This window comes from Brugia malayi, assembly GCF_000002995.4.
Source record: "Brugia malayi strain FR3 genome assembly, contig: Bm_v4_Chr1_scaffold_001, whole genome shotgun sequence".
NCBI lineage: Eukaryota > Metazoa > Nematoda > Chromadorea > Rhabditida > Onchocercidae > Brugia > Brugia malayi.
In genome coordinates, this window is record NW_025062475.1 from 12,722,533 (window position 1) to 12,747,784 (window position 25,252).

The 25,252-nt window shown below is 33.7% G+C and overlaps 2 protein-coding genes across 3 annotated transcripts; one reads left to right on the forward strand and one right to left on the reverse strand.

Moving 5' to 3' along the window:
* Positions 1–6,932: 6,932 nt before the first annotated feature.
* Positions 6,933–19,135, forward strand: Bma-dex-1 (the record flags this gene model as incomplete). 2 transcript variants are annotated; one of them, XM_043077690.1, is made up of 22 exons in its annotated part: positions 6,933–7,166; positions 11,301–11,447; positions 11,637–11,784; positions 12,269–12,399; positions 12,569–12,664; positions 12,980–13,160; positions 13,267–13,404; positions 13,891–14,034; positions 14,687–14,928; positions 15,736–15,886; positions 16,188–16,306; positions 16,396–16,509; positions 16,618–16,843; positions 17,005–17,233; positions 17,334–17,478; positions 17,646–17,930; positions 18,018–18,131; positions 18,204–18,318; positions 18,412–18,499; positions 18,595–18,763; positions 18,879–19,001; positions 19,109–19,135. In XM_043077690.1, 22 exons carry the CDS (start codon positions 6,933–6,935, stop codon positions 19,133–19,135), a joined length of 3,366 nt encoding a protein of 1,121 aa, XP_042933624.1. The 2 variants fall into 2 exon arrangements, with proteins under 2 accessions (XP_042933624.1, XP_042933625.1); XM_043077691.1 differs by having other exon boundaries at positions 18,616–18,763.
* A 1,327-nt stretch (positions 19,136–20,462) lies between these two features.
* On the reverse strand, positions 20,463–25,208 carry Bma-acs-4.2 (AMP-binding enzyme family protein; the record flags this gene model as incomplete). The annotated part of the gene is made up of 15 exons (XM_001900905.2): positions 20,463–20,626; positions 21,105–21,201; positions 21,692–21,873; positions 21,955–22,140; positions 22,223–22,297; positions 22,391–22,563; positions 22,713–22,852; positions 23,098–23,220; positions 23,388–23,602; positions 23,707–23,935; positions 24,062–24,166; positions 24,239–24,340; positions 24,500–24,697; positions 24,975–25,112; positions 25,179–25,208. 15 exons carry the CDS (start codon positions 25,206–25,208, stop codon positions 20,463–20,465), a joined length of 2,157 nt encoding a protein of 718 aa, XP_001900940.2.
* Positions 25,209–25,252: the final 44 nt, after the last annotated feature.

Below are 25,252 nucleotides of genomic sequence, written 5' to 3' on the forward strand. Positions count from 1 at the left end.
ACAATTGAATAATTCATTTTTGCAAACCGAAACCAATACATCCATCCATCCATCTATTCCTGACATCTTTGGCACTTTTTTTTTCTTTTCTTCTATAAATTCGTTCTCTATGAGGAGATCATTGTTGTGACCACTCTTACTGACCTCTTGTAAATTCCCTCCTGAATCATTCATCTTCAATCCACACCTTCAAACTGCCTTCATTCCAGTTTGTAATTTAGAAAACAACAATGACACCGTTAACAAACAAATAGGAATTTGTACGGCGTTACTTTTATTTCGTTCCCGAGGCGACCCAAATCATTTTTCAGCATTCTTTTTCCAGTTCTTTCGTCAATTACAAATTTCTCCTTTTTTACTCAATTACGCGACATCTACATGTATCGTTGTGTGTGTTTTATCATATCTCCAATGTATCATCGTAATTGTATATTTCCTAATTTGTTATTAGAGAAGGCGCAAATCATAAATGCATTTCGTTTTAAGCGCAAAATTTCTTAGAAGTATTATCAATAAACTATCATTAAAGTGGCTTTGTCGGGTAAACCAGATGATAGTGATAGGATGAAATGTTATGCAAATTTCCTCTCCAACCGATATTTATTAAATAAGTCAAATGACGCAATAAAAAGCAAAAACAATATATGAGTGAAATTTTCATTATTATTTTGATCCAACAAAATGCAAATTCATTTTTTGTTCCAATTGATAACAGTGATCTATCATCAATCAATAATCAAAATTTCGTTCGCTAATTGAGCACTGCAATTTATGCAAATAGCAATAAGCACATGCGATTACAGTAATCACTCTTTAAAATTGCTTAAAAGTTTGAAATTGTTAAAAATGAGAAATCACAATTAGATCGTAGCAAAAGTTCGATAGTGTGACATAAGTGATATCAGTGATATCATTGAAGGATAATGTTAACATTCACTGAAATTATCAGATTTTAGAAGTAGCATTGCAGTGCTTTCTAATATTTGTGCAAAAGGGAAATCTAACTTGTTTACTATAAACTCTCGTGAATCCTTTGAAATGATTTTGATAGTAAGACTGATCATTTTCTTTAATTCATGTGACACACACACACACACACACACACACACACACACACACACACACACACACACACACACACACACACACACACACACATACACGGCGAGACAGACACCGAAAGTGTTCCTTTTTTCGGATATTTATTAGTTGCAGTGATAATTAGGAAGATTTGTTGAGTGGCGTTTCCTTCTAGCAGCAATTCGCTTGCTGGAAGGCCTTCTTCTATTTGTGTGACACATCGTGTGACACTATCCAACAACCAGTCGGCGAGCAAAAATTCTCTAATTCAACTGCTCTCCATTCATCGAATTCATACTGAATGGAATATTTTGTCAGGTACAATTGCAGTCATGAATGGTGCATATTAATGCATTGCATGCATGCATACATGCATGCATGTATCCGTTCATTAATCTCTCTAAGGAATAGCAGAGAGGAGAAAGTATCCCATTCGTGTGGTATGAGAGAGAGAACTAGAACTGGTCCTGGTCATCTATTGGTCATCTATTGATGAAAGAAGTGTTTTGTTGTGTTTCTCCTTTGGAATGGTCCATGAGTACTACTAATCTTCCATTCTCTCTACCTTAGCTTACCTGTACCTTACATCTACCTTACCATTCCAGCATTACCATTTCTTGAAAATATTACAAGTTTTTTCCGAGAAATTCCAATTATTTGTTAACAGTTATCATCTGTAACTGTAAACAACTGTTGACATGACCTTTTCTTTTCTGGGAATTCATTTCTAGGTGACCCCTAAATAACCTTCTGTTCACAAATCACTTACTTACTTTCCTTTCTTCATATCAAACTAGCAACAAATCTCCGATTTCTCTTTATTCATCTCTCTCTCTCTCTCTTTCTCTCCATTATTAGTGAAGGTGAGCCTTATTTGACCAATTGCAGAATGAAGGACAAATTACTTGACACTGATCTAAAAATTCAATTTGGAAAGAGCCAAAGGAGTCAATGATAGTACTGTGTGATTTAGTTCACCTGACAGGTATGAAAGAGGATGGCAGAGGAAGTGTGGACTCAACGATTCGGTGTTATTCAAATACATTTTGCATTTTGTCCTGTTCCTTTCATTTTCTCCTTTTTTTGATTATTACCGAAATTTAAACTTTACTAATTAATTCAATTTAGTTTTTTTTTTTTTTTTTTTCTGATTCTCATTTCATGAATATATGTATTAACGAAAAAAAGTACATAGTGACAGAATAATTTATGATAAAGAATATCGATTTTCGATTTCCAGTAACTCATCCGAAGTAAATAAATTTGTGGTGTGAACTTGTCACCTCCTACTTCAAAATATAGCAGTGGAGGAACCAAGGAAGAGTGGTAGCACAGGAGCAGTGGCTACACCACTCTACAATCACCCAATTTCTAAAGACCACAAAAGCTGGCGGTCCCTGAACCGTACCCTCCTTCATCGGTGGCAGCTCGCTACCTCTCTCGGCGATAAGATTCTTATTGTAGTGAAGGTCACATACGCATACACAGGTCACACAGACACAGACAGACAAACACACACACACACATACATGGTCACAATGATGTATGATGTATCGTTCAAGTATGTTGGATTTATTCTTGTCAAATCGATCTTTCATATTTAGCACATTCCTAGGAGACAGCCTAACATTTTCTGTAGGTTAAAGGAGTGAAATGGCCTTCACTGATATCTCAGTTTGTTTCTTTTGCAATTTTTTTATTTCTTTTGTAACTGAAATGGATGAGAATATGTAAAGTACAAAGATAAGAATATACAAAGAGCTTTTTAAATATTTTTTCATGTCTTTTCAGGATACGGAATTCCTTCCGACACTTTCATCATTTCCAGTTTTCCGTAATTGAAGTTTCTCTCACTGGATAATTTTTTTTTTCCTTTGTCATTTTCACTACATTTCTTTTTAGTTTTCAATAACCAGGACATATTTTTGATTTTAGATTTTATTTCTTCCATTAGTACTAAAATTTGTTTTCCTCAATATTTTTAAACACCATTAATTAATATATGGAAGGACATAATAGTTATATGTGATCATCATTCGAAACGAACGATCAAATCAGTTAGGTCATTTATTATCTGATCCGATCAGACCGGTACTCAGTTATTTCCTTCATCCTCTTTCGCTAAGGTAATATCAGGATACGCAGGGACGAGCTTCATAGTTCATACTAAATTTGTCAAATTCATCTCGTTACTTGGTTCAACGCATGTTATAGCATCGAGACTTGCAAATAGGTGACACAAGATTGAGATTTGCAAATATGTGACATAAGTATCATCATTTTAGAAATCAGTGATAGTGTCATGTATGCTTCATTTTAGCACTTAATTTCTGATTTCCACTTTGTATGTCAGTCTGGGTTATTTGTTGAAGATGGACTCTTCTCCTGCGACATTCGTAGCGTTCAGAGACTCACTAAAAAAATTCTTTCTCGTAAACATCACGCTATCACGTGACGCAGTATAAGTATGCAAATTAGCTGCAATACAAAAATTTCTGTGTTCAGTGCCATATTTTTTTGTTCGACTGAGATGACAATAAGAACGAACTCCCTTTGACTATTCCATATTTCCACAACTAAATGACAAGCGACAGTTCAGCTCACCTTGACGTCACGTAGACAGAGCAGAGGCAGCAGATACAGTGTCCACTTGCTGTCTCTGTATCATTTCTTGTTTAACACGGAAGGAACTAGAGATGACCACCTTATCTCACTGTCTATTCATTCTGTCTTCCTTTTTACCTGTTCATCTATCCCTTTATACTTCCATTTTGAGGTACAAACTCAAACTGTCATTTCTGTCTCTCCTTTTCATCAATCTTTTGTGACACTGTAAGATGTTTTATCAAATTCTTAATAGATAGAAAAAGGAACTTTGTTTTGCAACAGTTAGCAGCAGCAGCATCAACACTTCATTTCACATTTCAGTGCTTAATTCGTTAAGACTTTCCACAATGTTATCTGATCTCTCTGATCGATCAGCACTTATCATAATCATCGTTGGAATCAATGATAACAATCAAAATAGTCGATTCTTTTATCAATACAAACAACACTCATTTTTCTTTGTTTTTACTCCAATTACTGAAAAGTGATCCAAGTTGTGTAATAAGTGATCAGCGAGAAAATAGAACTTTTGATAAACTATTCATTATCCGTAGTTTGCGAAAATTCGCAAAGTTCATATTTGATAGAGGTTACAGGGAAAATCAAGAAAAAGGGTGAAGGACGAATAGGTAACCTTAAAATGTCAAATAAAATTTCTCTAGCATCAGATGATCAAATTTGCTGAAATTATCAATATTCCTTACTCCTTAATTCATATAAATAACTGGTAAACTCTATAATTTTGTCCATTTAAGAAAGAGAAGAAAAGATAGACCTTTAAAGATTAGATCAATCCAAAGAAGCACCTTGGGAAAAGTTGGATAACCTTGCTTGAGGTCACATCTAAATGGACTTTACGACCTTTTTCTGAGAACCTTTTAAGGAGTAGTTTCATTATATGCTTGTCACACCTAAACTGTTATCTTTCCATATTATTTTAGAGAATAATTACTTCTAATTAATAATTAACTAAGCTATGAATTCTCAAGAGTAAGAATTTCGGATTACCTTGAATGGCGCCATTAATTTCAAATTTTTCATTGTTCTAATTTAGGTCGGTAAGTGGTAATAATAACACTATTTTAAATAAAATCTTTGAAAAGAGCATCTGTTCCCTTGTTTTTATTGAAATATCTTTCAGTGTCGAAAGAACTTCCCATGAAGTTAAGTTTCATTGCCCGAACTGATTGTCTCATATAAATTAGCTTACCTTTGACCGTAAAACTGTGGCAAATATTGCCCAATACACACCTGTCCAAGTAACTATGCATTCTGTTTTAATTGCAATATGCAAAATGCTTACGTTGGCACGTGACTCCTCCACGTGTATATGCGTAATGTGTAGACATTAAATTTCAGTCTGCTAGTAAACTTGCTAAGCTTATAGCTAGCAGTACCAGTTGATGCAAATACTGCAAACAGCTTAACCAATTCTTATTTTCAAATTCAAAACTTTTTTTTTTATCACTCATTCCTGACCGGACCGGAATGGTTCACCATTCCTGCTTTAGCTGCATTATTTTTAAAATCCATATAATCTGCCTTTTCAGAATTCTCACCAATTATTATAGATTTACTTTGTCGGAAAAAAGCTCTTACTTAAATTCCTTAGTATCTTTCCTCAAAGTAACTCAAACAAAGATCTAAGAGGTAATTGAGAGAATCATTTGTTTGCGATAACCTTTATCCAATATTACTGTCAACAAATCTTCCGTCCATTACTTTCTTGCAATTTTGCCTCTTTCTTAATCACCAATGATCGTCATCAAGTCAGCACTTTCGGCTTGTTAACAAAGCTGATAAGCTGATAAGGTGATAAATGACAGCCATTACGATACAAACCTGAAATTATGAACTATGGGATTTCAGAGTAGTTTACCGCTGTTCATTATTGTTTTTATTAGTAAATTTACTAAACTAACTTTTGAGATGACTCGATGACAGTCGTCAGTATAACAGTTAATATTATTTTCAATTAAATGTAATATTCAGTGTCAACAAAATAAGTTCAAAGAATTAGTAATTTTGATTAATCTTTTTTTATCTTTTTTTACCATATCTTTGTGAAAGTGCTAACAGATAGACAATACAAAGTCATAACAGAATATATTCCTGAATGCTTCAACAAATCGGAAAAATGCAATGCTAAGTATGTTCTCATCAATGCTATAATATTGTAGAATTAATGGAGCACCTGAAATATCACTAATCATTAAAGAAAGCGGTAAAATACTAATTAAAAATCTTGGAGGCGGTAAAATATCAATAAATCAGATGTTAGTCATAAAGAAAAAAAACTTTAAAGCAATTACAAGTATTATTTTTTTTTCTGTTATTTAATTACAGTAAATGAAAAATATTCGTTTTAATTTTCCAATCAAAAAAGATGAAAGTAGTAATTTCGTTAAATTTCACTTCTGAAAATTCAACTATTTATTGCATTTTGACTAATTACAAACTTGTCTGATATCACAGAGATACTCTCTATCCCTGCTTCACATGTATTCATTTTTTTTTTTCTCTTTTAAATTAGAAACTGCAATGTTTCAAAAGTGTGAAACTTCAACAGTCAATGAGTATGTCTGAAGTCATTCCTGATAAAATCTTCCCAACGCTCTTCCCTGAATCCGGATTCAATGGACCGGATTGAAGGGTAAGGGAAAGAGAAACGCTATTTCTGTAATGTTTTTCATTTCCTATCATTTCATCGTCATTTAAATATCATCTCATGATCATCAACAAACAGAGTCAAATCTCTTTGACAATTTCTCGATATTCATCTATTTATAGGTCATCCCTCTATCTCATCATTATCGTCATTATCACATAATATATGTCGTTCACACGCACGTTGCCAAATTATTGACCATATTTTACGACGCGTCATAAGTGAGATTACTATACTTCACGTACGTGACATTCATTTAAGATTGAATATGGCTGGTAAATATCGCAATTTTCACATTTAATTTGATGATCAGTTATTTAAGAGTGATCATCAGTCACAAATATATTTAAACTGACAGCAAGATTGTATTGTTGAAATTAAATATGCGAGATTTAATCACAGTTTGTGTTTAGGATTGTTTTACAGTGTCAAAGATAGTGTCACAAGCAGTTGACAAGAAATTTCTTAGAATTTTAGTATTTTCTCATTTTTACTTTCTATCACATTTTTGCGTCAAATCAAATATTATTTGCACAAATTTATGAAAGTTAATTTTAGAATTTGCGGGTAATCAGAGATGAGGTGGTACGGTGAACATATTTCTATTGCTGTATGTCCACGGCTAACTTTTCTTTCATTACTATTGTTGGTTTTCTTTTGTTGGATTTCAAAACGAACTATTGCTATGAGATTGAATCCGGAACGAATTGCCGCACGTTTGCAAATCGAAAGAGAGATGGAAATGGATAAGCTAGTGAAAATGGGAAGAAACAGACGTCAGTTGGCAACGCCAAAAGAAATTTCTATTTCTGTTAGTTCATTGCTTTATCAATTACGGAAATGGTATAATACTTCCGGAAATGGAGTAATACTTTTGTAATACAAATTTTCTCACAAAATTTAATATCGTTATGTTTCCGTTTTTATTTCCTCTAAAACTTTTCATAATTGAAACATTCACTTCTGTACATTTTCTTTTCATTTGTTATATGATAACAAAAAATGATAAGACTTGATTGCAAGCAATAGAAGACAAAGTCTTTGCAAGTTTGAAACTTGAAAAGTAATAAATAACAGGATTCGACCGAAATTTTGCAAATTAATTTCCGAAAATACAAGGCGGCAACTTTAAAAGAAAGCCTCAAAGATTAAAGATTAGTTTTACACTCTTACACAGTAGTATAAGAAACAGATAAAAACTATAAAATATATTTTAAATGGTTGAAATTTGAGCTGAGAAAACTTTTGGATTGTTCGATCAGTTTTTGAAGAATATCTTCAAGAGATAAGCATGCTTCAGTGACTTTTTTACTTATCATCAACCAATTGTTATCACAAGTTCGGTAGAGGATAGAAGCATAAGAGAGAGACCTTCTGATCTTATTTTCAATTTCAAATTAAATGACAGGCACTCTCAGAGAAAGAAGCCATCTAAATTTCATTCATTCACTACTCACAATACCAAATGCAAATTTTAATCTTTCAAGAACTTTTGTTGACATGAATAATGGATAACTGTAGGTGTTTCCGGGTATTGCATTTCCCGCAGAGATTGTATTTGCATCAGTAGCGATCTTGGATGACTTCGCTTGTACCCGAGGGTAAACTTTGACAAACATTAAAGGGAAGAGAAGGAATCATTTAGATAGCTAACAGTGCAGTTATTCCCGTTTGCAAATGAGTTCATTAATGAGATCCTGGCAGGTGTTAATTAATTGAAGACTTACTGCTTTCTCTATTTTTAGTGAAATTTAAAAAATTTTTTCTTTACCTTCTGCCAATTTTCCAAGTTTGTTATTCTATTAATTAATCAAACTTAATTTTATCAAATTCCAAATTTCGGATTATTCGGTGCCTTGTGACCCATTTTTCAGAACAATTGTAAGAATTTAGGAAATTTTCGATCAATTTATTAAAAACGATGAGATTAGCATTACATTACTGTACTTTGTTTAGGAAAATATGCACTTCAGTAGATCCAATATTAACAGTATTTGACATTTCAATTTAAAAAAAAATAAAAAGTAACGAAACACAGTCTCTCCTTTTGTACTGTTCCTTACAAACTGCTAATTATAAAGTGTGCTGTTGGATAGTTATTATCAAATTGAGATGTTTATCGAATAGAACTTTGATCTATTCCCATTATTTGATATCAATTATAGGAATATTTCAAGAACTAAGAGGAATTGATAGGCGATAAATGATTTCAAGAAAATTCTTCCAGATGCACTGAAAAACAAAATTTAAATGTGTGAAAAGAAATGCAGGTTGATTTTTAAGATAAAATTCTTCGAATCGCTTCATCCATAGATTAACAGTTTTGCAGTATTTACTGATTTCCGGAATTGTTGAAATGATATCTTTTTAAAATGAATTAATTAGATGCATTTTTATTGCTATCACTATCCATTGTCACTTTTATGAGGGTACCATAACAACCAGTTCCATTGAATCGTTCCCATCGTATCCACCAGAAAAACTAATTCTTATGAGACATTCTGCATAGTTCTTGTGAGTTTTTATTGTGGAGGGGAAAGGGGGGGGGGGGGAGGAGAGGTGGGGAAGGTTTATTGAGCGGAAAGATATGCAACCAACTTCAATGAAATGGGATAAAATACCGTTAAAAACGAAAGGTATCGTTAAGCAGTATACAGGTATAAAGTCACTTGACGGAAGGATCTACTCTCTATCTAATTTATTTAATTAAATTTGCTTCATTTAAAGCACATAATTGTATCAGTTATTAAATATCCTCTGGGAAACGAAAAAGTTTGATGGCTCGTAATAATGATACTTTAATATTGAATACAAACCATTAATTCGACCTTTTCAAAATCCAATTTGTCATTATCAGTTCGTAATCAGACCGATGAATGAATCATCCAATTGTAAATTATCATACCATTTCATTACTAATAAATCACATTTTATCTTTCTTCATGAATAGATAGCTTTATCTTCAAACCTTGATTTCGGTAAGCATAAAAAATTCTCCCCAAAATTAATTTACATTTGCATACATACATGAACTAAGCGATCATACTCTCTACCAATATTCTATGTTGTAAATTGGTAAAAAGCTTGTTTCAAAGGTTAAATCTGTGCTGAAATCCTAATTACTTACTTTCGTGGTACCACTCGTAAGTTCAACTCTCAAAATTAGGTCTGGCATTGCACACGTTTCACAACTTCTCGTGAAATACCACAGATTGTCGATGTTTGCTTCACATATCGTCTCAATAAGAGGAAAATTCCACCAGCCACTGCAAGGAACTTCTCAATGATTACTAGAATGATTACCTGAAAGATTTAAAACTTACGTCGAAACACTTCAAACGTGAGCGTTTCGACGTACGAAAAATATGAGCATACATTTAGAATCATTCGTTAATTCTAAAACAGTTTATAATACTAACTTTATGTTTAACTAGTGAATTCCGATGTTAACACGATAAGGATCAGATGAATGTGTCCCGTTCATATTCTCGACAGCACGCAGTTTACGTTTTACGTTGGGTTCACGAATTACAGATTAGCATTTCGTAAAGAACAAATTACATTTTTGCTATATAAATGCATTAATTGCAAACTGATCCCAACTGATCACCGATCAGATCAAATTCATTCATACACAATATCGATAGTCTTCAACATGCTGAAAACGAAAAGTGATAAGAGAATGTTGAATGTCTCTTATCATTGCAACAATAATTCATTTATAGTTGAAAATTACGTATTCTACCTTGTTGCATCAGATATTATCAGACGGTTTTCACGTTTATATTATCAAACGATTTTCACGTTTATCCCATAATATCAACAAAAACCTTATTCCCTTTCTATTTCAGTAATATCAACAAAAATCTTAGACTTTTTTATTCCCTTTCTATTTCAAATGTGACAGTTCAATTCCATCCTTCAACCATTTGAAGTGAATAAAGCATTTTGAATTATTTTACTTTTTGTTTTTGTTTTGTTTCGATGTGATTGGTATGTATGTTTATATGTGTGTACGTGTATGTGTGTATGTGTATGTCTACGTGTACGCGTGTGTCTGACTCGTCAAGCCAACCATCCCGTTGTTAAATAAAATTCTTAATAGTTCTGCTTCACGTGAACATTCCGTTTGCACACGTGTGACCCTTCACGACGAGATTCAGAAGATCTTCCTAACACCGTGTTTGACACACTCAATTTCTAAATTGAATTCATTATAAATTAATAAATACGTCTAAATCTCCTAACGTACCTTCTATAAGTAAGCATGTCAAAAGAAATTCTCTCCTATTAATTTGAAATTTCTATGAGACATCTGAAGATGACATTTATCATTTCTTAAGCAAGTTCACAATAAGTTCAAGGTATCTTTTAATCATTTTTCGAAGATTTAGCAATAACAGTAAAAATTTCGGAACTGCTTCAATAGGAGTGAATTTTGGAATTTTCACTACTTCGAGCACTTCGAACTTTCAGTAAACGTTTGGATTTAAAATTTTAAGATTTTCAATAAATGTTGAATTTACTGCTTGAATAACATTTATACAGAAGTTTGCGCATTTTTATTTTCTGGGAAACAGAAAGGGGTGAAAGGTCACTAGGAATATATTCTCTAAAAGTCGTAAGAAGTTACTCTTTCGAGTGTATTCATGAATAATTCGAAATAATATTTCATCGCTCTACACTGTAATCTATGATCCATTCATATTTCAAGAGAAGCATTCTTCCTTGACCAACCGGATCACATTAAACATTTATGGTCATCCTGTATAACCTGAATAAAAGATAGTTCGCTGTCAGGAAAAGTCGTCCCTACTCTTTCAGTATAATCGGATTTGTGAAAACCGAAATTTATCAGACATTTCAAAATATGTATGAATAAGAGAAGAAAATGATAATCACTTTTTTAACATATTGAAATTGATGTATCTTTGAATTGTTTCAGATTACTGCTCCGCTTTTCTCCAGCCGATTATTTGACTATGGACCAGATGTTGGTGATCAAGAGTTACCGAGAAATTTAGATGTCGCCGAAAAGATCAACCTGATTTATCCATTGCGATTTTATGGTGTTGACACATCAACGATATATGTAAGTTGTAACTAACAGAATCGATGGATATTTTTAAATTTTAACAGCTTTGATAGAAATTATCTTCCAATTTTTGTATTTTCAAGACTCATTTTTGATTTTTGATTTTCTCCTATGAATGCTTCTTGACAACTTAGCAACTGGCGAGCAATCGAAACAAGTTGACAGCTAAAGTAAATATATGCTTAGATATTGAGTAATGGCGGTATTGGTATCGAGTCGAATACACGAACCTATCAGCAAAATGTATTACCAAGTAATTTAAAACTAATAGCACCATTTTGGAATCGAAATGACTTACGAAACGGTGGAAGTGTTTATTTTAGAGAAGTGGCAGGTACAATTTATCTCATAACTGTCACCTCATCTCAGTTCTACATAACTCTTATTCTGTTCAAAAGTTTCAAAAATTGATCTATTTAAAAAAAAAAAAAAAAAAAAAAACAACTTATTTAATCTGTCAATATGTATATTCAATAATAGATCCCAATAAAAGAGTTTAAAAACAACCTAATTAAAAGCGCTAGTATTAATGAAATAATTTGAAAATTTGCAACATGAAATTGCATTCTTGCTAAATTACATTTCATCTATACAATGCTTCTTCCATAAGGACTCAAAAAAAATTTGAGTAAAGTAAAATTAATTTTCTAACACGAAGATCATGTCAAAGATCAAAATTAACATGAAGTTTTGAATAAAAAAAAAAAAAAAAAAAAAAGAATGTATGATAATAATTGATGATAAAAATAGATTTCAATCTAACTAGCTTTGAGCATAATGTCAGCAATCAAATATTACCAGAAGAAAGTTATTTTTAGCGGGACGTGTTCTGGAACGTGGACAAAGTGAAATCCGGTACCAATACGATGAAGTGGTAAAGGTGAAGGCGTGCTTACTAGTTACGTGGGATAAAATGCAACCCGTCGGCGCTGCGCCTTTACCCGATGATGTTCGTTCATTTGATAAATAGCTATTAATTCTTGTTTATAAAGTGTTAATATCATTGACTACACTTTATAAACACGTGGAAACGTATGAAAGCTAATTTAAACTCTCTGCAAATATTACTCTTTTTATTGAAATTCACCGAAAGATAAGTTAATAATTTGTTGTTACAGAATACGAACACTTTCCAAATAGCACTGTTTATTACTGATAATGGCACATTTGCTAATTTTATTTACAAAAATATCGGTTGGACACAAGGAGCTGAGGTTTGTATGCTTTTTCATTTATTTATTAAGAAGTAAACTTGCAAATTGCAGATAGCATTTGCAAACAACAAGTTGAAGTCTAGAAAATATCTTAGTAAATGAAAAAAAAAAAAATCAAAAAACTATTTTCAATTGCGAATTATTATTTCAGTAAGTTTTTAGGGATTGAAAAAATATTTTGCTGAAAGTTTCTTGAAGATAAACAAAGTGGACAAAAATTCATTGACAAATTCAGTAGTGCAAAAGTAAATGGATGAAAATAATGAGTAGACACAATGAAGTGAAAGTGGTCAGCATTCTAAGACTTTTTTACAGGCAGGTTTCAACAAAGGTGACAGGAAAGAATTTTTCGCACTTCCTACTTCCGGCACCGGTAATATCATGTATCTGGAAGAATACGGCAATACAGGAATCCCTGGTGAATGGATGTTTAAGCTTGGTGACAAAAGTGTGGAACGATGCAAATCTGGGATAAAAGGAGATACTTGCGACGAGGGTAACTTTCATCGCTTTTCTTGCTGTTCAAAAGAAAAAATCGGTAACTAAAATCTTGTGATGATTTGAAATGATATTATTGATTGATGTAAAGGTGAAAATTACAGAATGCTCAGCTGGTGAGTGGGGACCTGATTGTGCATTGTGCTGTCACTGTGCAAGCGGTACGTGCAGTGCAACCATCGGTGAATGCATTGGTGGCAAATGTTCCGATTGCTGGACAGGTCTACCAACCTGCCAAGAAAGTAAGCCATCCAAATTCTATTACTTTACGTAAGCTTATGCAATTTTCGATAATAAGCAAGCGGTGCTTATCCGAAACTACTATGCATTACTGTTTACTAATGCAACTGGTTTTGCTACCTGCCAAACCAAAGTAAGTCAAATCAAATCATACATGAGTTGCTGTAAACTACGCACGTCATTCACTATTTGATAACGTTCTAAGACATCTGAAATTACCTCCACAAGTTAAAGTCCTTTTTTTGTATTCGATGTGACACCTTTCTCAGGTGTATAGCCTTTTCTCACTCTATTTGACTTCATTAACTTTCATTATTCTGTCCAATTGAAAAATGTCCTAGTAATTGGTGCATTCAACAGAGCTACTCGAACTGAAACTGCAGCATTAGTCTAAAAGCAGAAAATCTGTGTTCTATTACGGAACTTTGGTACCAAAATTTGATCCCTAACTTTAATATGAAATGTTTTCAAATGTAAATAATTTGAAGAGAGAGAAGAATGCGAAGCGCTGATGCAAGAACATTGCGCTCATAACGCCATGTCATTTACGGACTACGACCGTTGCGGTGAACCGATCCAACGGTGTCAGTGCTTGAAAGGCTTTGAAGGTGACGGATATTCCGCATGTGATGGTATGTTTTCCTGAAAGTTCGTTGCATGCTAGTAAAGTCAAACTTGAATATTTCATGCAAGACTAATGAGCGTATCACGTTGTCCTCCTTGCTTATCAGAAAGGCTTTTATCAGTTGACTGATTGCAAAACCCAGAAAGCATTCCTAGATTCCTTCAGTACATTCGAGATAAGGAACGATTGAATGATGGCAAAACAATTCAGTGCTTTTACTTTTTATTATTGCTATTAATTTTTTGCATATACTAAAAACAAAATAGTAAACAATAAAGCAAATAAGTGAGACAACGATTCCATCTTTCGGGTTCATTAGCCTTACAAATGAAATTAATTTTACAAATTAAAGCTTTATAAATTAAACTGAACAAGCAATCTTATCGAACTAAGTCAATAAATTACTCATTGTAAACATTTGCTGACAAAATTTGCAATGAGTTGTGCAAAAAAGAAAAAAAAAAAAAAAAAGATGCTTAATTTATAAATTTTTGCATTATTTGACGAACAACTGAAAGCTTTACGATTGTTCGAACAAAATACTAAATTAGTTTAATTAATAAACTGAGTCGAGAATTGCTCTGTCGAGCAAGCAGCACTGAATGATGCATATTTCATCGTAATACTGCAATTTAAAACTGACATGCAATATCTTGCAGATATCGATGAGTGCTTGCAGCCAGGTGTATGTCACGAAAATGCAATTTGTGGGAACACTCCAGGACACTATTTCTGCACATGTGCGGATGGATTTATTGGTGACGGAGTGAGTGAATGCATAAGTTCGTTGCTGTATTCATACCGCGGTCATCAAGAGCTGCCGAAAGATCGGAATGCAAGAGTGGTGCTGCAACTCAAGCAACCACTACAAATATTCGGCAAGAAATTGGACAAATTAACGGTTGGTACCACTTTTCGGATTCTGTCAACTACCTTGCAAACTGACAGTACAGTTGTGCACCTATTTAACTAATGAATTATTGAATTCTTGAAACCACTACTACACAGTACTTTTATACAAATATTTATGCCACTTATTTTCATTCCACAAAAGTTCTCGTAATAAGATGATATCAAAAGGTCAAAAATTAGACTTCAACATTATCATATGAATTCGTCATGTTCACATGTTCCCGTGAAGGAAGGTCACCTCAAACAACACTCCTCACAATACAACAACAATACAGGATGTCAACTAGACTTGGCCAAACTCTTCTCAGGCCTGAAATCCTCACTACTACCCATTCCATTTGTCTTACAGATTTGTCTCTATTCCTTTTTGAATCATTCTCCGATATCTTAAAATAAGTACCGCCACCGATAGTGTTGCGCTAGTTGTTGCATAGTTCACTACTTAGTCATATCTTCTCTTTCATTCTTTCAACTCGCATCGATAACTTAAATTGCGTAAAGAAGAGAATATGTAAGGTACACGTAAACTAGTTTGTCATTTACATAATACACGTCACGTAAATCTACCGTTTACAACTCTGCATGAAGAATCGTTCTTCCTACGCCACATTCTCCATCTTTTCCCTGTTGTAAATGTACAATTGTCAAATAGCAATGGACGAATTAATTGTGAATCCACGTGAAGCACACGTGAAACACGCATACAGAAAAGTTAGAAAGAAAGCTGTTGAAAGGAGTGTTTATGTTCCTTTCATTAGATATTTAACTGGTTAACTACGAGTAACCTCTTTTACAGATTTCGACATTAGGAATAATATCTGTGGAAGACAGCTCAAAAGTTAACGCAGGTGATCACCTCGCTTCTTCCGGAATACATGGCATAGCACCGTTCTTTGCTAATATTGACATCCGGAAAGGTGGTCAAATATTTGTGGACGAGACAGATGGTACATTTACTCTACTAGTTTTTATTTTTTAATCAATTCCTTTCCACTTTTTTCTTTCTGTTCATTCTCAATTTTATCATTTCCTACGGATATTTTTCTAATTTCTTCCTTCTCTGTGTCTTTCCTTCAGTTTTACCGCCACACTTAGATGTTGAACGGTTCTCCATAATTTACTTCCCCAAGTTTCATAGGTAATGAAATATATGAGAAATGATGAAAATGAATGAATTGCGAAGAGAGCAGAAAAGTTAATTGTTCGAAAGTTAATTTATTTAAGCTAATTGTTCTGCTTTGTTTGCAGATCCAAAAGTACTTTCAAGAGCCACGAAAACAATTGCAAGCAGTATAAATGACAAGAAATTCCAGGCTAAGACTGCTGTATTGGTCACTTATATCAATGTTACTGATGCTGACCGAACGGTTTCTTTCTTGTTTCATTTTCGTTTAACTTAAGTTAATACTAATATTTCGATCTGACATCCAAAAAATTGTAAAAATCAAGATTATAGGGTCCAGGGAGTACATTTCAAACATTAATTATTGGCGGAACAAATAAACAACATCGAAATGAAACATATGCGCAAATGCTGTATAAGGATTTACCTTGGGGCGATGGAGCTGAGGTATCGTATCGCAGTAATCAGTTAAAATTTATAAAATCCAATACTTTACAATTATCTGTTAACTGATATCATCGTTATCAGAAGACTATACAATTATCAAAATTTCAGGCTAGCATTTTAACGTACGGTTCAAAGAATCCATTAATGCTACCTGGATCTGGTACCAATGAAATAGTGCATTTGAGTAGGAGTAGCAATATTGGAAAACCAGGTCAGTGGTTGTATCGAATTGATTCCAACGACGTACAAATGTGTCTTCAGCCAAATCTTCAACCTCCATATTGTGAGCAGTATGAGGTCACGGATGATTCGATATCCGTCACATCGCCAACATGTAATTAATTTATGATTTCATTCTTACCTTAATGCATAATATATCCCTAAGTTTTATTTTTAAATAAGTTTAAAACTTGGAAGTTAAAGATTTGTGTTTATTTTGGACTTATTACGCTGCAACAATTGAAATTGCTAACTGTCATGGGAAAAAATTTACAGTAGAAGAGATAGAAATATCGGAACAAGTGCATCGTTCCTCAATTTCTGAAGTGGATGAACCGACCGATGAACTTGTCGAGATTCCCGGACCTCAGATAATCCATCCAGTACTCATCGACCCGCCAACTTCATCTCATATTCAACCGGTAGTAGAAACGAAACCCAGCGATCACAGTTCCGGAAATGCAAAGGACGGAGGGTGGACGAGAAGTCCAGTGACACCACACATGTCAGTTAGTTCAAAGTGATATTTGATTGACCTGCTGCTGTGACTCATACATCCATTCATCCATCCGATTATTCTGACTAATAGATTGCCCGCATTTCAGACCGCTGATCTCGTTGGACCGCCAGGACATCGAGGATTTGCCCCCGGACGCGTTCGAGGTCACATTCCCGCCTTTTGTCACCGTGGTACCGCGACTGTTCACTACTGGTGACATAGAAACTGGATTGCTGTCGACTCATCCAGTAGTACTGCCTTGCTGATTACTTTTTTCGATTTAAACTTCTCATTTAATACTATAATTGTTTGTTAATCCAGATGACCTTTCTACAGCAATCGTTTCGAAATTCTTGAAAATTTGTGTTTTCTTTAAAAAAAAGCCATAAATAAAATTCATGTTTAAATAGTTTTTTAGGGGGATGGAATGCAAGACAGACAACCAGAATTTCTTGCGACAACATCAACGATATTGGCAACTGATCCTGTTGTTGATGACAGTCGTTCTGAAGTACTTCCAGAAGTTTCTGAACTACCTCCGATATCGTCAACACGATCTGTGGAAGATGTTAGACCTGTACAGAAAGTTAAACCGGGAGAAATTGATTTTGATAATGATGAACAAATTATTAATCTCTTCCGACCTGACGACGATTCCTTTGATAACAGGCTTGAACCGAATAAAGAGAATGAAGCTTCTGAGGTTTATTATATATATATTTTCTCAGAACTTTTTTCCTTTTCAAAATCATATTGAATGAGCCAACCTGTAGTGTCTTCATTTCTGCAGGTGTCAATGTCAACAGATTCGCCGGTACAAACCTTGGTGCAAGAAGATGAAAGGGATTATATGACGTTAAGTACTACCAGTAAACCACTGTTCATTTTCACCACACTACCAAAGGTATGCATGCCTTATCCCACCACACTATGAGATAATTTAAATTGAAAAATGTTCAAATTAACAAATGTTTAGAAACGGCCTATGCCGACGAAACCAAAGTCAGTAGCAGCACACGGTACATCTTTTACAACAGCGCACGGTCCGTTCGATGTTCGAAACGAAGTGAAGGTGGAAGCATCCAGCAGCAGTTAGCTCTCTTTTCTCCTTCTTTTACGAGACTCTTTGTTCAGCTAACTGACTTTCTGACTCTGGCTTTGTTGTTAAAAAATTAATACTTTAGATCTCGCTGTTATTATTCCGACGGCAATCATTGCAGTATGGTTATTGTTACTCGCAGTTATTGCATTGTTCTGCTGTTGCCGCAGGAAGTAAGTCTTTTTCTTTCTGTCTCACTAATGAGTTAACGGTGGGTAAAATTAGAATAAAATTGAAATTTAAAGCGTCCCTGGTGGTTATGTTGTAGGCGAGCGGAACGTCACTTCAGGGACATATATTTCCCGAATCATCAGCAGATTCATCCTATTACGACAACATTTGCGATGCGAAAGGATTCGAAGAATTTCGATGGTTCCTACGAAGATCATCTCGAAAAAGCAGCACGACTCAGCTCCGAACTGAATTCCTACAATCAGGTATTTGTAATTGTTCCTGTTAATCTTGCAATTTGAAGCTTGTCCAGGTGTTTTGGAAGTCCAGCAGGAATGTGACGGAATGCGGAATGCATCTTAAAAGCTCATATTGTTTTAGAATGGTCGTGTTTCGTTATACGGTTCGTATTGGAACTTAGCAGGCAATGCTTCCAGTAGTTCGACAAGCGGTTTGCCTGTTGGCAATAGGCAAAGCCCATTCTCACAGTACAGTACACAGCAGGTATTTCTGAATTATGTTACTCGGATTTAATTAATAATTTAAATTAATTATTTCTTTACTAAATTATCGTTAATTAATCGTTTATTTCCTATAGTCTGACATTTCAGCGATATATTTACGGTTCTCGATACTGATTAATTATGGATATAAATTGGAGAGTGCCATTGCAGTCAAACACTAAACCTAGCACACTTAACTCTCGACATTCTCGATATGATCAGTGTTGTTAACCTGACGAAAAATTTGGCAGTGCAGGAAGTGCAACATTGCTCAAAAGCTCTTTTCAAGCCTCTCGATTAGCTCAGAATTACAGTATTATATGTGGAAATGCGTCGTTAAAAATTCCAATTTTTCATAATTTCTTTATGCTGGGAATTGTTATTTTATATGGCTGTATCAGCTTATTTTCGGAAATCAGGGCATTACTTCCGGAATACTGGTTGCAGCATGTAAACATGTAACTGAGGCGGCTGGTATTTTTTACCTTTTGAAAATTTAACCATAAATTCACTGCATAATTTCAATGCCACATTATTTATCTTCATGAATTTATGCTCAATAAGAAAATGCAATGACTTATAAAAAATGAATGTTTTGTTCCTTTTTATCTAAATACTCAATGATTTCAATGTGACAATCATCAGTTATGGTTGGCAATTTGTATTTCACCACAGTAATATGTGCTTTAGTTCTTGATGACTTATTTGATAATTTAATTAATTAGATGAATAGTTCAATACTTTGTATCTAAAATAGTCAATAAGTTGTTTTTAGGAACTCTTTAGAATTTAGCTCTGTGATTTTCGCTTGAGCTATCGTATTTTATTTAGTTATAATAGATGATAATAATAATAATTATCTCTCATAATAATAATAATAATCTCTAGCATACTTACCATTTAATAGAAAATAATACGTCATGGTATACCTTTTTGTGTATTGGAAATTTTTTTTTTTTGACCATTTAAGTTCAGCGATAGGTAAGGGATACAATGTAATAGTGAAGGAGGTAGAAATCAAGCAGTAATAATTAGCGACATTTCTTCTAAACGATCTTCTTGTTAATTAGAAATGTTTTAAATCTGATTTTGTGATAAGTCTGAATTATTTCTCGTTGATGTTTCAGAATTATCAAAGATAGTTTAATTTAATCAGTAATTGCATAAATGAAATGATTCAATGATTGTCATTTTGCATTATTTCTTTTCCCAATGATTAATATAGTGATATTCGGCGACCGATCGGACATCGTTTCATGGATCTAAAGCTGTGCTACGCGTACAAATTTTGAAAATTTATTTAATTCACTTAAGAGCGCTCTTTCTGATCTCATTTATTAATTGGCGCATTTGTACCTCTATAAGAGTGCTAATGAAATGGTGTAATACTGGACGAAGCAAAACTCACTTTTTCATTTTTAATTAATTTATCAATAAATTTGCATAACTTTTCTATCACTGCTTATGAGGAATCATCGTGATAGAGATCTGCTATAACTTTCTCGTACTTTTCTTTGATTCGACGACGTTTTAATTTTAGTGCTTCGGTCAAGAGACCACTCTCAGCTGTCCATGTCTCATCGCATAGATAAATCTTTCTTGGCAGTTCATTTTTCAGCAAATGGTCTAAATCATTGCAATAAAATCTTTTTTTTTTTTAAATTCTAAAGTTTAATTTTTAACTCGAATTTAATTTTCCTGGAATAATTGCACAGTCTTTTGATCATTCCTTGTTTGACAATCCATTCTTAATTCATTGCATTTTTTCCTTTAAATCTAATTCCTTTAATTTTGTTGTTATTTATTTTTTTTGTTAATTCAGAATCTTCTAAGTGTCTCTAGAATGCAAAGAGGAAAATCTGTTTCCTTCAAATTTTAGGACCATGAAGCAAATGATTTCTGACACGATTTTTTTTTGAAATAGCTAGGATACTATCTCTTCTTGTATTATCTTGCATTCAATTTTAAATGAACAATGGAACATCCATTATTTCTCATAGCTTTTTAGATTTCGTTGATAGATAAGAAAACCTTGAAATGATCTACAAATGATAATGATTGGTTGGAATCAATGATTAGACGATTGCTATCAGTGGAAACATACTACTTTTTACAGCAAACTCTTCCAGTCGTTTCTGATATTCTTTCACAATTTTAGTGTTTCGACATAATTCACTCCAATTGACTGAATGCAAATGAAGCTGAAATTAATAGTCTTTAAATGAGTGATTGCAAATAACAATCGTTTTATACTCGAATATACAACTAACATCGACGAAATTTTCAAATGTTTATAGTTAACAATAAAAAACAATTTTCGCTTCATATCAAATTTTCCCTTTTATCTTTGCTCAAGCGAATATGAATCTATCAAAAAAAGAAAAGGAAAAAAGAAATTTGTCATAAATAAAAAAAATACTGAAATTGGTAGGTGATTATAAATACTTCGAAAAGCCTTTTGTTTCATTATATTTCTGACAATTTATTATAATTTATTTTAATTACATAAGAATTTTAGAAAAAAAAAATTTTCAGTGCTTTGAGAAAACACTGATTGATTGATTGTCGTCTCACACTTTATTTATTTAAAATATTTTAATCTTCACATATGTTCATTCTGTTTGCTTCAATTTCAATTCATTATCAAATTACATTACTACCATCAAATTATATTTCTAAGAGAAAGGAAACCTCAACAGCAATGCCTTCCAGATGCTTCCTGTTAGGTACGATAAGAGCTATCAGATACGGTGATAACTGACCGCCGTAACAGCAAATATTATCAATCAACGGACAACTTAACAGTGTTGTTTCGATTTTAGCCAACGATATGTATTCGCCATTTTGCATTTTTATTAAGTCTTTTTTTCGATCTGAAACCGATTGAAATTTAGATTTCTTCCACAAAAATTGGTTAGTAATAATTGTTGTAAATTATTTCAGATAACACATACCAATAATACACAACGAGCCGTCCTTGCGAAATTCGCCAATGTCGCCAGTGGCAAAATATCGTGTGCCATTAATAATAACGAAGTCTTCAGCTGTTTTCTCCGGCTCTTTCCAATAACCAGGTGATACATTTGAACCAGAAACAAGTATCTCTCCTCGAGGTGGATCATTAAGAGGTGTATACTCACCTGTGAAGATGTGACAGTGTTGATTAGCAATTTGATAGCAAGAAAAATTAAGAGTATGGCAATATAAAAGGAGCAATTCTACCTTCACTCCATTCTCGAAGAAGTATTTGTGAGCATCGAACAGGTGGACCAACACTTCCTGTTGATAGATCGTTTACTGGAAACATTTTATGATGTAAACTACGCTTACAATTCATTAAATTTTTCTTTATAGATTTTTCATATTTGTTAGCAGACAAAAATTTTTTACCGTCGGCAATTGAGACTGCTGCACATGTCTCAGTCAATCCGTACCCTTGTATTACCGGACAACACATGCAAATATTCATAAAACATTGAATTTCTGGATTTAATGCTGCTCCACCACTTAGTATACCCCTGAGTTTACCACCCAGAAGACACCGAGTCCTTTTGAATACAGTTCTACAAATATTCCATCGAGCAATTTTTTTCTAATTCTCAGAATATGTTGCGAGTAAACAAAAATGATTATCATTCAAAAGAAAAAACAATTAAATTCAAAAAATGAATAAAAACCAATTCACGATAGAATTGTCAGAAAAAGAAGAAACCTATCCAAGAATGAACTGTAATATCCTTGCTGATAACGAGTTCGCTTCCGTTCGTAAGCTAACCGGAAAACTTCTCGTACTACAGGAGGACTTGATAAAATCTCATCAGTTACAGCTTTAAATATTCTATCCACTATGGTCTTAAAAAGTCGTTTTGTAGATGACTAATTGCATTAATCAGAACAAACCATTGACATATTCCACACAACTAAACACATTTACTTTATCATTGAACTTTTAAAATTTTCAAATGTAAAAGGATCTTGATTTGATTTCATGAAATTGCTTTAAGGCCTTTCATCAATTCATATGATTTACATAAATTCCGTTTTTGTCTTTTTTACATATAAATCAGAACAAATCTTTGCTCATTGAAAAAGCTAACCGGTACTATTGCCATAAGTGTCGGCTTTAGCGCCCAGCAGTCTCCATATGTACCTGGTTTAATTTTAGCGCCGCGATCTTGAAGTGTAGATGGATTCGAATAACCGATACGACAACCTCGAATCTAAATACGTATTGCAAGCAGATCTATCAATTTTTGCAAAAAAATCTTAAATTATATCAAAAATAATAATCGAAATTGATCATTATTCAATTTCTTATGAATGTCATTTTAATGATATCTTATGATAAAAACAAAATTTGAGTAGTAGTAACAGTAAGAGTATTAACCAGACATGTCAATTCCGCTGTCACCTCCAAAATATGTGCCAGCGGAAGATATCCTATGTATGTGTCGGTGTCGCGGATGATACTTATGCCAGCTCCCAGCCCAGCTACCGATGATACCATGTTATAATGCGTGATGATGACTCCCTTAGCAGTTCCAGTACTACCACTGGTATACATTATCATGGCTGTATCGTCTCTCTTAGCTGGTGAAACCTCTGCAACAGTCAATTAGACGGATCTACAGCCAAAGGATCACTTCATCAGACTAATATTAGCGTAGCCAAAGCTATCATTTGGCCACGAATAATGAAGTAACAACCTGGAGCTTTATTTTCATATGTTTTCAATTCATCCAATGAAACAACATTTTCGAATTGTTCCTTGATGATATCCATGTTGCTAATTTTCTTCACAGGTTGCAAGGGGCGGAAATACACTAACCAACGCAACTTTGGTATTTTCTTTCTTACTCTTGAAATTTTTGTCAACAATTCAGCAGATGTCACCAGTAGTGTGGCCTCCGTTTCATTCATTGCTTGAATTATTGCCTTGAAAAACCCAAAAATAAAAAAAAGAGTGAATTAGGACGAAATTTTGAAAATATATGCTGAATCTAAACAAATTCATCATCAATAGATTTGATATGAAATAAACATATTAGAAGGTAATAATACCTTCTCTCCTAGTGTTGCATAAACTGTAGCAACTGGTACGTTAATGCGGAAAAGTGATAATACAGTAATAAGCCAATCAGCTCGAGTTTCCGCAAAAATAACCGCCTGAAAAAAAATATTTGCAAAATATAAAAACGTAAAATCTCAAATTCCTTTTAAAATATGCGAAACACTCACCCGGCAATCATTCCGCACAATATTTTTTAGACCTGAAGCAATCCGACCAATTTTGTCATGGATTTCGGTATAACTTTCCCATTTATATTTACCCATTACCCACTGAAATTCATTATTTGAATAAGAAATAAATCACTGCATAAGTGAAAACATTTGGAAGAGAATGCTGTTGTATCCCACATGGTAAATAATTCAAGACAATCGTTTTTGCACTTCAGCGAAATCAAACAGTTAAACTTTAGCCAAATTTTACATTTAAACCTTTTCAAATACACGTCCATCAGGTTGCTCTTCCTCGTATACTTCCAACAGTTCGCGAGTACCCAAGGCTGCTTTGTCACCATATAATTTCGCTGCATGCGTAAACAATTTATCAACCGTATCTTTCCCCGGAAAATCCTCTCTTACAGGACCGTCTACATTGCACCATGGACTACCTGCATTCTTCATTGGTCTTGCCTGAGTTTATAAAATTAAATGAAATTAAACTACAAATCACTGCCATCTAATTACAATCAGTTCCGTAATACTGTCGCATCTCTGTGATGGCAAATTAGTTGATTTCGCTGCTTGAAGGTTTAAATCTAAAGTAACAAAATTGATTCCTCAGTATTCCTGCAGAAAGGACCATCGAAGACACAATAATCACTGATCTGATAACATATAAATAAAACGGAAAGTGCGATGAATCATTCTGCAAAATGGACACTTAGAAATGATAAACCGGAAATCAAACCTTAATCCGTTCACTTCGCTCTAACCTGGCAATAGGTGGACTGAACAACCCATACAATACATTGCTTAGACAGTCATACACGTAAAGCCATATACGAAGCATGTGAATAATGAGACGAATCCACAATGGCAGTGATTCCTTCAAAGTTGCCAGAAATGATGACTGATCCTTTCATCCTGAAACTTATCACTAATTTAAGCCTACCTGCGAGCGACCGCTCTCTAAAGTGAACATATCAGCCAATGAACTGTGTGCGTAGCTGTGTGAATGATATCTCT